Source organism: Chiloscyllium plagiosum, unplaced genomic scaffold (assembly GCF_037043375.1).
Source record: "Chiloscyllium plagiosum isolate Xiang-an unplaced genomic scaffold, Cpla_swu_hap1 HiC_scaffold_7, whole genome shotgun sequence".
In the NCBI taxonomy this organism is placed as follows: Eukaryota; Metazoa; Chordata; class Chondrichthyes; order Orectolobiformes; family Hemiscylliidae; genus Chiloscyllium; species Chiloscyllium plagiosum.
Genome location: NW_028270145.1, coordinates 114,218,535 through 114,230,709, shown reverse-complemented (window position 1 = coordinate 114,230,709; position 12,175 = coordinate 114,218,535). Strand labels below are relative to the sequence as shown.

General features: G+C 46.0%; 1 protein-coding gene across 5 annotated transcripts in view; it reads right to left on the bottom strand.

Annotated features, from left to right (window-relative positions):
* spega (striated muscle enriched protein kinase a) overlaps positions 1-12,175 on the bottom strand; it is a 396,078-nt gene that overhangs the window by 223,807 nt on the left and 160,096 nt on the right. For 4 of the 5 annotated variants that reach the window (XM_087989397.1, XM_087989394.1, XM_087989395.1 and 1 more), the window contains one exon: positions 9,718-9,931. In XM_087989397.1, coding sequence (XP_087845523.1) covers positions 9,718-9,931 — 214 coding nt within the window. Of the gene's footprint in view, positions 1-9,531; positions 9,677-9,717; positions 9,932-12,175 lie in introns of those variants that run through there. The other variant, XM_087989398.1, reaches the window with a different exon arrangement.

Here is a 12,175-nt window from a genome sequence, read left to right as displayed (position 1 = left end):
TGGCCAGAAAATCCAGGCTTTAGTGTGATGGTGCTGTTACTTTAAAAAGGTTGTTTTGTCCTGGGTTTTTTTTAAAAGAGGTTGTAAAGGCAGTCTGGATGAACTAGCTGCTGAAGATGGTTTAAGTAAACAGCTTAGAAGGCATTTGGGTTTTGTTTAAAAGCTGGAACAATAGAAGCAGCTTGAATGCGAATGGCCAGCTCTCTCTCACCTGGTTTTTTTCAGCTGTCAGAAGCTATTTGGGGTCTCGGAAGATTTGGAATCTTCAGTGAATGATTCCGAGCTGCTACATTCTCTAGAATTTCTCTTGATTTTATTCCTTTTGGATTGGAGAACTGCACATCAGAATCTGTGTCTGAATTTGCCTTTTTGCTGAGGGGAATGTTTATGAGATATTATTGAAACAGTTAATTAGTAATGGGTGCTGTATCTATTATTCAGTTAAGTTTTCCATTAGTTAAGTTATTCTAAATTCCTCTTTCTTTTGTTTGTATTTTAAATACTTAAATACATTGTATTTTGTTTAAAGTGGTGTGACCAGTTGCATCACATCTGGACGACAGCACTTTCCATCTACATTTACAATCAGAAAACTTCAGAGTCTAGGCTACCTTCTTAATACATTGTGAGGGGGTCTGCTCTGGTCCAGAACGGGAGGCAATTCCCAATTTGAAAAGATTCCTGTTGAATCCCATGCCCTTTCAGGCAGCACCTTCCAGGTTACAACCACTCGCTAAGTGAGAGCAGACCCTTCCTGTCTCCTTCAACTGCCTGGCATGGTCAGTGCCCCATGGAGACCCTAGCTCCTCACCCGCACTATCAAAATCCCTTGAGATTTTTGAGCCCCTCTCTTAAATCTCCCTTTGAACACCCTTTGCTTTGAGGAGGTGAATGCCAAACTGTCTTCACTGGACTACACTGGTCTCTCACCGTATTAACTAGAATTGTCTCTGTTATCCAACCCCCATGTAACAATCCCACTGACAGTGGGTCAAAATGCCTAAGGTTAAAGTCTTCCTCAAACCCTGTGTATTTAAAGGTTTGAATTAGAAAGCTACAGGGTCTTCCAGGCAGTGAACTATTTTATGTTTAAAGCAAGTCACTTGTTGTGGGGCAAGGAATGTATCTGTGTGTAAAAAGTTCCAACAGACAGGATGGGAAAATGACTGGGAGAATAAATATTGACCTGGATGCTGGGAAGAATTTCCCTGCTCTTTTCCTGAGGTAGTGACTCCAATTCCAGTCAAGACCCTATGCTGCAGTTTCCTACACCCACCTGCTGGAAGGTAATATAATGTTCCATATGATGGATGATACATCCGACGGTGTGGCATTCCCTCAGTCCTACACTGTAATTGTATGTCCTCGGCTGTCCGGTGTGGGAGCTGACACATGGTGGGGTTCTGATTCTGAGGCAGGAGGACCACTACTCAGCGAATCACAGTTCTCACTGCCACCCTGTTGGATTTGATCTGGGATCCTTTCAATCACACTGCCATCCTGCAGTGTTTGATTAATGACACATGGAGTGTTTAATTGTTCCATGTTGATTATGTGAGAATGTTTACTATTGATGCTCACTGCACTTGACTGGCTAGGTCTGGGGTGGAGAAAGATAGAAACTGCAGAAAGTGCTGGAAGCCAGAGCTGTGGCCAAATTCTGTGACACACATAGAGAGCAGCAACAGCTCAGCCCAGATATAACATTGAAACATGGAGCAAGCATTGTCAGTGAGACTTGAGTGAAGAATGACATTACACACTCACTCTCACTCTCATGTACACTCTTACACACACACACACACAACAGATACACACAGACAGGTACACACACACTCACATTTTCACACACATTATTTCCCTCTCTCACACACACATAGATACACACACACACATACATATACATACACTTTCTCTCTCTCACACACACACACTAATATCAGGTTAGTGAAGTCATGCGGGAGCTGGGGTTGAAAGGCCTGAGGGACAGAAACAAAAATCAAAATGTAACAAAAGGGGACTTCAGGGTGCCAGTGGACTCTGTTAACCATCCGATCCCTCAATTTCCTTCACATTGATTGGCTATTATCTCACACCCAGCTCCCAGTACAGACCCTGCTCCCTTTCAGACACAATCATAGTCTGACACAACACTGGAGGCCATTCAGCCTGCCATGCCTCTGTGATAAAGCTAGCCCATTTGTCTTACTCTTAAGCTCTTGCCCCATAGCCCTGCAAATCTTTCCCCTTCAAAACAAAGAGAATAGGAACAGGAGTAGGCCATTCAGCCCTTTGAGCCTGAAGCACCATTCAACATGATTAGGGCTGATCATCCAACCCAGTCCCCTGTTCCTGCTGTCCCCTTTGATCTCTTTAGCCCTGAGAACTGTATCTAACGTCATCTTGAAAACATTCAATGTTTTGGCCTCAACCACTTCCTGTGGCAGAGAATTCGAGATCTCACGTTTTTACCCAGTTGTGTTTTGAAGGTTCGTATTGAATCTGTTCCCATCTCTCGTTAAGGCAGATCATTCTAGATCACAACAGCTCAATACACACAACAAACACTGCCTCATCTCACCTCGGCCTCTTTTTGCCCCTTCTCTTCAATCTGTAGGTCTTACCAAAATTTACTGAACCCCCTAACTGGGTTTTGAACACCTCGATTAACTCTCCCATCAACTTTCTCTGCTCTAAGGAGAACAACTCCAGTCTCACTGACCTCTGTCAGTCCCATTACTGATCCAGCTCCCTCTCCAAGACCCTGAGAATCTTTCCTAAACCTCCCAGTGCCCGGAATAATTCAGCTGAGTCCAAATCTGTGTTGTTTTTAAATTCACTCAAGGGATATGGTGTTGCTGGCTGGGTCAGCATTTATTGCCCATCCCTAATTGCCCAGAGGGCAGTTATGAGTCACCCACATTGGCAATCTGGAGTCACATGTTGGCCAGATCACGTAAGGATGACAGATTTCCTTCCCTAATGGATGTTAGTGACCCCCATGGGTTTTCTTGACAATCAACCCAGTATTCATGCTCATCATTAGATTCTTAATTAAATTAAAAGTCCACCATCTGCTCTGTGAGATTTGAAGCTGGGTTCTCCAGAATATTAGGTGAAAGTGAGGACTGCAGATACTGGAGATTAGAGTGAAGATTAGAGTGGTGCTGGAAAAGCACAGCACGTCAGGCAGCATCCGAGGAGCAGGAAAATCAACGTTTCAGGCTGGAGCCCTTCATTAGGAATGAGACAGGGAGCCTCCAGGGTGGAGAGATAAATGGGAGGGGGGTGAGGCTGGGGGAAGGTAGTAAGAGTACAATAGGTGGATGGAGGTGGGGATGAAGGTGATAGGTTGGAGAGGAGGGTGGAGCAGATTGGTGGGAAGGAAGATTGGCAGGTAGGACAGATCATGAGGATGGTGCTGAGCTGGAAGGTTGGAGCTGGGGTGAAGTGGGGGGAGGGGAAATGAGGAAACTAGTGAAGACCACATTGATGCCCTGGGGATGAAGTGTTCCGAGGCGGAAGATGAGGCATTCTTCTTCCAGGCGTCGGGTGGTGAGGGAGCGGTGGTGGAGGAGGCCCAGGACCTGCATGTCCTCGGCAGAGTGGGAGGGGGAGTTGAAATGTTCGGCCACAGGGCGGTGGGATTGATTGGTGCAGGTGTCCCAGAGATGGTCCCTAAAACGCTCTGCTAGGAGGCGTCCAGTCTCCCCAGTGTAGAGGAGACTGCATCGGGAGCAACGGATACAATAAATGATATTGGTGGATATGCAGATAAAACTTTGATGGATGTGGAAGCCTCCTTTGGGGCCTTGGATGGAGGTGAGGGAGGAGGTGTGGGCGCAGGTTTTGCAATTCCTGCGGTGGCAGGGGAAGGTGCCAGGACGGAAGGGTGGGTTGTTGGGGGGCGTGGACCTGACCAGGTAGGCACGGAGGGAACGGTCTTTGCGGAAGGCGGAAAGGGGTGGGGAGGGAAATATATCCCTGGTGGTGGGGTCCATTGAAGGATCCACTGGAATCCCCTGGAATATTAGCTGAGTTTCTGGATTAATGATCTTGCGATAATACCACTGGGCCATTGTCTCCCTGTAGTATAGCTTCCTTTCTTCTGTAAAAACAAAATATTCTAGATACTGGAAATCTGAAGTAAAAGCAGAGAGTGCTGGAGAATCTCAGTGGGTCTGGCAGCTTCTGTGGAGACAGAAACCGAGTTAATGTTTCGAGTGCAGTGACCCTTCCTCAGAGCTAAAAGGGGTTGGAAACATAATGGTTTATGATACAACACACACACTCTGTCCAGGGTCTGCTGCATTTGTAGAGACTCAGAGAGTTTTTCCAGTCCATTGTATCTGCACTGGTCACCAAATATCCATCTATTCAAATCCCATTCCCAGCCTTGCATGCTATTGTGTTTCAAGTGATTCTTTAATAGGCTGAGGGGTGGCAGATGGAGTTTAATTTGAATAAAAGTGAGGTGTTGCATTTTGGTAAAACAAACAAGGGCAGGACTTATACTTATAACGGGCCCTGGGGAGTGTTACTGAACAGAGAGACCCAGGGTTCAGGAACATAATTCTTTGTAAGTTGCGTCGCATATAAACAGGGTGGTTAAGAAATTGTTTAGCACACTTGCCTTCATTGCTCAGACCTTTGTGTGTAGGAGTTGGGACATCATGCTGAAGTTGTACAGGACATTGGTGAGGTCCCTTATGGAATACTGTGTCCAGTTAGGGGAGGCAATGGAAATGGTATTATCACTGGACTCTTAACCCAGAGACACAGGTAATGTTCTAGGCCATGGATTTGAATCCTACCACAGCAGATTGTGGAATTTGAATTCAATAAAAATCTGGAATTAAGAGTCTAATGATGACCATGAATCCATTGTTAATTGTCGGAAAACCTCATCTGGGTCACTAATGTCCTTCAGGGAAGGAAACTGCCATCCTTACCTGGTCTGACCTACACATGACTCCAGACCCACAGTCAATGTTGGTGACTCTTAATTGCCCTCTGGGTAATTAGGCTTAGGCAATAAATGCTGGCCGATGCAATGACGCCCTCACTCTGTGAATGAATAATAACAAAGTTCAGGTCGCCCTGTGATAGGAAGGATATTAAACTGGAGAGGGTCCAGAAAAGATTTCCCTGGATTTTGCCAGGAATGGAGGTTTTGAGATATAGAAATAGACTGGAAACGTTGGGACTTTTGTCCCTGAAGTGTAGGAGGCTGAGGGCTGACACACCTTATTGGGGTTTATAAAATCATGAGGGACATAGGAGTGAATAGGAAGGGTCTTTTCCCTCGGGTAGGAGAGTTCAAAACTAGGGGGCATACCTTTAAGGTGAGAGGAGAAAGATTTAAAAAGGACATAAGGGTAACATTTTTACACAGACAGTGGTCTGTGTGCCAGAGGAAGTGATGAATGTGGGTAAAGACATTTGAATAAGTCCATGAATAGGAAAGGTTGAGGTTGATTTAGTGGTTTGGATCAGAAATTGGCTTGCTGTAAGAAGACAGGTGGTTGATGGGAAATGTTCATCCTGGAGTTCAGTTACTAGTAGGGTACCTCAAGGATCTGTTTTGGGGCCACTGCTGTTTGTCATTTTTATAAATGACGTGGATGAGGGTGTAGAAGGATGAGTTAGTAAATATGCGGATGACACTAAGGTTGGTGGAGCTGTGGATAGTGCTGAAGGGTGTTGTAGGTTACAGAAGGATATAGATAAGCTGCAAAGCTGGGCTGAGAGGTGTTTTTGTGGAAAAGTGTGGGGAGATTCACTTTGGTAGAAGCAACAGGAATGCAGAGTACTGGGCTAATGGTAAGACTCTTGGTAATGGAGATGAACAGAGAGATCTCAGTGTCTATGTGCATAGATCCCTGAAAATTACCACCCAAGTTGATAGGGTTGTTAAGAAGGCATACAGTGTGTTAGCTTTTATTGGTAGAGGGATTGAGTTTCGGAGCCATGAGGTCATGCTGTAGCTGTACAAAACTCTGGTGCAGCCGCACTTGGAGTATTACATACAATTCTGGTCACCGCAATATAGGAAGAATGTGGAAGCTTTGGAAAGGGTTCAGAGAAGATTTACTAGGATGTTGCCTGGTACGGAGGGAAGGTCTTATGAGGAAAGGCTGAGGGACTTGAGCTGTTTTCATTGGGTAGAAGAAGGTTGAGAGGTGACTTAATTGAGACATAGAAGATAACCAGAGGGTTAAATAAGGTGGACAGTGAGAGCCTTTTTCCTCGGATGGTGATGGCTAGCATGAGGGGACCTAGCTTTAAATTGAGGGGTAATAGATATAGGACCGATGTCAGAGGTAGTTTCTTTACTCAGAGAGTAGTAGGGGCAGGGAGCGCACTGCCTGCAACAGTAGTAGACTCGCCAACTCTAAGGGCATTTAAATGGTCATTGGATAGGCATATGGATGAGAACGGAATAGTGTAGGTTAGATGGGCTTCAGATTGGTTTCACAGGTCGGCACAACATTGAGAGCTGAAGGGCCTGTACTGCGCAGTAATGTTCTATGTTTGGAGGCATATGGGCCAAGCGCAGGCAGGGGGGACTAGTTTGTTTGGGAGCATGGTCAGCATTGATTGGTTGGACTGTGCTGTGTGACTCTATAAATGTCATACAATGTCTGTCCCATCCTTTCACACAGAGGGTTCCAGATACTGACACTCTTGAGTGAAAACTCTTTCCTCAAATCCCCTCGAAACCTCCTGCTCCTTACCTTACTGTGCCCCCCCCCCCCCCCTTCAGTTACTGACCTCTCCACTATGGGGTAAGGTTTCTCTCTGTCTACACTGTCTCTGCCCCTCAGAGCTGTGGTCAACTCAGTCAGGCTGCCTCCCCCACAAAACCCCAAGCCTTCTCTGCTCTGTGAGAAATGACCTGAGGTTACCAGCCTCTCCATCGCTGAATGGTTCCAGCATAGGGAAGCTCCTGGTGAATCTCCTCAAGGTTCCAGTGAAGTCAACACAAACTCAACCAACAGACGTTTTGGGACTCAATACTGAGTTCAGCAACTTCAGACCATGAACTCTGCCCTCCATTTTGATTTTGATTCCATCCCTATCCTCCCCTCCACCCCTTATAAAACTGTTCAGCTTTGCTCTCAATAACAGCTGACTTTTTTTTTGCCCTTAACACCTGTCATTAACACCTATATCACTTCTCTACTGTCATTAGCAAACCCTTCACCTTTTGTTCTGGGCATCTTCACTATCTGTTCTGCTAAGTCCTCCTTCTCTCTCCCACCTCCCCAACATAAAAACCCACCATTTTCTAACCCCTTTCAGTTCTGAGGAAGAGTCAGACTGGACTGGAAACATTAACTCTGTTTTCTCTCCACAGACCCTGCCAGACCCGTTGGGTTTCTCTCGGTTTTTACTCCTTGTTTTGTACTCGGTGAAATAAAAGCTAGGATCCCACCTATTATTTTAAAAGCCTTGACATGCCACCATTTTGCACACATATGCACGGTGGCTCAGTGAGTTAGCACTGCTGCCTCACAGCTGTAGGGACCTGGGTTCAATCCCACCCTCGGGCAACTGTCTGTGTGGAGTTTGCACATTCTCCCCATGTCTGCGTGAGTTTTCTCCCACAGTCCAAAGATGTGTAGGTTAAAGTGAATTGGCCAGGCTAAATTGCCCATAGTGTCCAGGGACATGCAGGCTAATAAATTCATGATTACAGAGATAGGGGTGGTCTGGGAGGGCCTGATGGGCTGAATGGCCTCTTTCTGCATTGTAGGAATTCTACAATACCCAAGGTCTCTCTGTTCCTGCACCCACTTTCGAATCCAGTCAATCAGCTTCTCCTCACAATTCCAATTCAAATTTTTTGCAGTTAAATTTCATCCAAGTTCACTTCTTCCTTCATGAGGATGCGGGGGTCACTGGCCAGGCCAACATACGTTGCATGGCCCTAATTTCCCCTTGAACTGAATGTCTTACTGGACTATTTCAGAGTCAGCCACATTGCGGTGGGTCTGGAGTCACATGTAGACCAGACTAGGTAAGGATGGCAGATTTCCTTCCCTAAGGGACATTAGTGAACCAGGTGGGTTTTGACAATAATCGATGCTTGTTCATAGTCATCATCACTGCAAATAGCTTCCAATTCCAGACTTATGAATTGAATTTAAATTCCACCAGCAGCCCTGTTTGGAATTGAACCCATTTCCTCAGAGCTTTAGCCTGGGCCTCTGGATTACTGACGCAGTGACATTACCATAACTTACATTGTGTCTTGGTTCGCCAGTTTACTGACATCCTCCTGAAATCCTATCCTCATTCTACTTCAGAGCTTTGTACCTTTTATAGACCTTGTAATGTATGCCATATCTGTCATTGGACCCGAAACATTAACTCTGATTTATCTCCACAGATGCTGCCAGACCTGCTGAGTTTTTCCAGCAATTTCTAATTTCCAACGTCCGCAGTTCTTTCAGGTTTGGGTTTTGACTCCCATATTCCCAAATCCAGTCGTGTTAATCGATGTTTGAAACTGCAAGACTGACCCTCTCCCCCCTGCAATTCCAACTGTGTCCCTGCACCCCATCATCAAAAGGTAACCCCTTGCTGTATGCTCCCTGTGTTTGTTCCTTGTTCAGTGATGGCTTCCAACTGCCACTCTCCTGTCCATATTAACCTGGTTACCAGGACTGACGTGGTAACTTCACACCCAGCTCCCAGCCTGAGTTCAAATCCTACCACAGCAAATGGTGGAATTTGAATTCAGTAAAAATCTGGAATTAAGAGTTTAATGATGACCGTGAATCCAGGGTGGCACAGTGGTTAGCACTGCTGCCTCACAGCGTTAGAGACCCAGGTTCAATTCCTGCCTCAGACAACTGTCTGTGTGGAGTTTGCACATTCTCCCTGTGTCTGCATGGGTTTCCTCCCACAATCCAAAGATGTGCAGGGTTAGGTGAATTGGCCACGCTAAATTGCCCGTAGTGTTAGGTGAAGGGGTAAATGTAGGGGAATGGGTCTGGGTGGGTTGATCTTCGGAGGGTTGGTGTGGACTTGTTGGGCTGAAGGGCCTGTTTCCACACCGTAAGTAATCTAATCAATCCATTGTTGGGAAAATCCCCATCTGAAGGAAACTGCCATCCTTTTGACTCCAGACCCACAGCAATGTGGTTGGCTCTGAGCTGCCCTCTGGGTAATTAGGGACGGGCAATAAATGCTAGCCCAGCCAGCAACTCCCTCATCCTGTGAATGAATAAAAAGTAACAATCCCACCAAGTAACTGAGTTCCTCAAATAGCTAACGTGTCCAGAAGTCCAAGAAAGTGATTTAAAAAAAGGGGGGGATTGAGAGAAAAATCATATGCAGAAGACAACAGGAAAAGGGAATCGCTGTAAATTGGAGTGTCGGGATAGAGCGGGGATGATTTCAGAGAGAGAGAACAAATGGCAAGGAATGGACTCAATCCCCCAAAAATGAAAACAGGTCGTCTTCTGGATGGAGATGTTTGGAGGGATGGAGCTGACTCCAGAAGGAGTGTGTTGTACTTACACGGGTATTGATAAGGTTTTGCCTCTGTACAGACTGAACATGCTCCCGTACACATCACTAGAGACAGACAGGCTGTCCTCTGAACCCCAGCTACTATAAGCCAGATTAGAACGAGATGCCCGTATCAGTGGCTCCACCCCCAGGTGCCTGATCCGAGCATCGGGTGACTGCGGTGTGTCAGCTTGCCTGGCGACCTCCCAGGGTAGGCACCCGTGGGTGAGGCTGACACTGAGTTCCTCCTCCTCCCTGTCCTCTCCTCCTCCAGCCAGCGCTCTCTGGCTCTCCACTGGTGATTGACCTGCGCTCGGGGGTTCGGATGGTGCCAGCTGTTCGAGGGCAGTCCGCAGCGAGGACGGTGTGCTGTCCAGGCTCGTGTTGGTCAAATTCTCCAATTCACCTTCTTCGGGAAAGAGAAGGAAAGGACTGTTAGCCGCGCCTGTTCCCGAAACCGAACCCTGGGAGAGACTGGAGAACGCTGAGGCTTCAATGCATTTCCGTAGCACCTATTTACCTCCCAGGAACATCCCAAAATGTGTCAGAGAGAATAAAGTACTTTTGAAATGTGGCTATTAAATAAGATAATCAGAGGGTGAGATCGGGTGGACCGCGAGAGCTTTGTTCCTTGAACAGCGATGACTAGCATGAGGGCACATAGCTTTAAATTGAGGGGTGATAGATGTAGGACAGATGTCAATAGTCTGACCAGGGAAGGAGCCATATTGGACCTGGTACTGGGGAACGATCCAGGCCAAGTGGTAGAAGTTGCGGTGAGGGATTTCTTTGGGAACAGTGACCACAATTCTGTAAGTTTTACAATACTCGTAGTTAAAGATGAGAGTGGTCCTAAGGGAAGAGTACTAAACTGGGCCAAATTATATCAAAATTAGGCAGGAGTTGGGAAATGTGGATTGGACACAGCTATTTGCAGGGAAGTTCATATTTGAGAAGTGGGAGGCTTTCAAAGATAGGTTGAAGGTAGTGCAGGATAGGCATGTCCAGTTGAAAGCAAAGGATAGGAAGGGCAAGATTTGTGAACCGTGGATGACAGGAGAAATTGTACAACTAGCCAAGAGGAAAAGGGAAGCATACATAAGGTCCAGGTAGCTAAGAACAGAACGGGCCCTGGAAGAATATTGGAAGAGTAGGACAATTCTTAAACGAGGAATCAAGCGGGCTAAAAGGGGTCATGAAATAGCTTTAGCGTGCAGAATTAAAGAGAATCCCAAAGCATTTTATTCTTATATAAGAAGCATGCGGGTAACTAGAGAAAGGATTGGTCCACTAAAGGATAACGAAGGAAGGCTGTGTGTCGAACTTAAGAGAATGCGTGAGATTCTGAATGAGTCACTGAGGAGAGGAACATGATGAATGTTGACATCAGAGATAGAAGTTTGATTAGTCTGGATCACGTTGACATAAATAGGGAAGATGTGTTGGGTAGGCTCGAGGTTATTAAGGTGGACAAATCCCCAGGACCGGATGGGATCTATCCCAGGTTGCTGAGGGAGGCGAGAGAGGAAATAGCTGGGGCCCTGACAGATATCTTTGTGGCATTCTTAAATACAGGTGAGGTGCCGAGGACTGGAAGGTTGATTATATTGTCCCCCTACAAGAAGAGTAGTAGGGATATTCTGGGTAACTACAGACCAGTGAGCCTGATGTCAGTGGTGGGAAAGTTGCTGGAGAAGGTACTGAGGGATAAAATCTATTTATATTTAGAAAAGAATGGGCTTATCAGTGATAGGCAATATGGTTTTGTGCGGGGGAGATCGTGCCTTATCAACTTAATAGAGTTCTTCGAGGAAGTGACCAAGTTGATAGTTGAAGGAAGGGCTGTTGATGTCATATACATGGACTTTAGTAAGGTGTTTGATAAGGTTCCCCACTGTAGAGTAATGGAGAAAGTGAAGTCACATGGTCTGCAGGGTGTTCTAGCTAGGTGGATAAAGAACTGGTTGAGCAACAGGCGACAGAGAGTAGTAGTTGAAGGGAGTTTCTTGAAATGGAGAAAGGTGACCAGTGGTGTTCCACAGGGGTCAGTGTTGGGGCCACTGTTGTTTGTAATATACATAAACGATCTGGAAGAGGGCACTGTTGGTATGATCAGCAAGTTTTCAGATGACGTGAAGATTGGTGGAGTAACAGAAAGCATAAGGGACTGTCAGAGAATACAGGATGATATAGATAGACTGGAGAGTTGGGTGGAAAAGTGGCAGATGGTTTCAGTCCAGACAAATGTGAGGTGATGCATTGAGGCAAGACTAATTCTAGAGCGAATTATACAATGAATGGAAGAGCCTTGGGAAAAGTTGATGGGCAGAGAGATTTGTGAGTGCAGGTCCATTGTACCCTGAGGGTTGCTGCACAGGTGGATAGAGTGGTCAAGAAGGCATATAGTATGCTTGCCTTCATTGGACGGGGTATTGAGTATAAGAGCTGGCAAGTCATGTTAAAATTGTACAAGACATTGGTTCGGCCGCATTCAGAATACTGTGTACAGTTCTGGTCGCTACATTACCAAAAGGATATGGACGCTTTGGAGAGGGTGCAGAGAAGGTTTATGAGGATATTGCCTGGTATGGAAGGTGCTAGCTATGAAGCGAGGTTGAGTAGGTTAGGATTGTTTTCATTAGAAAAAAGGAGA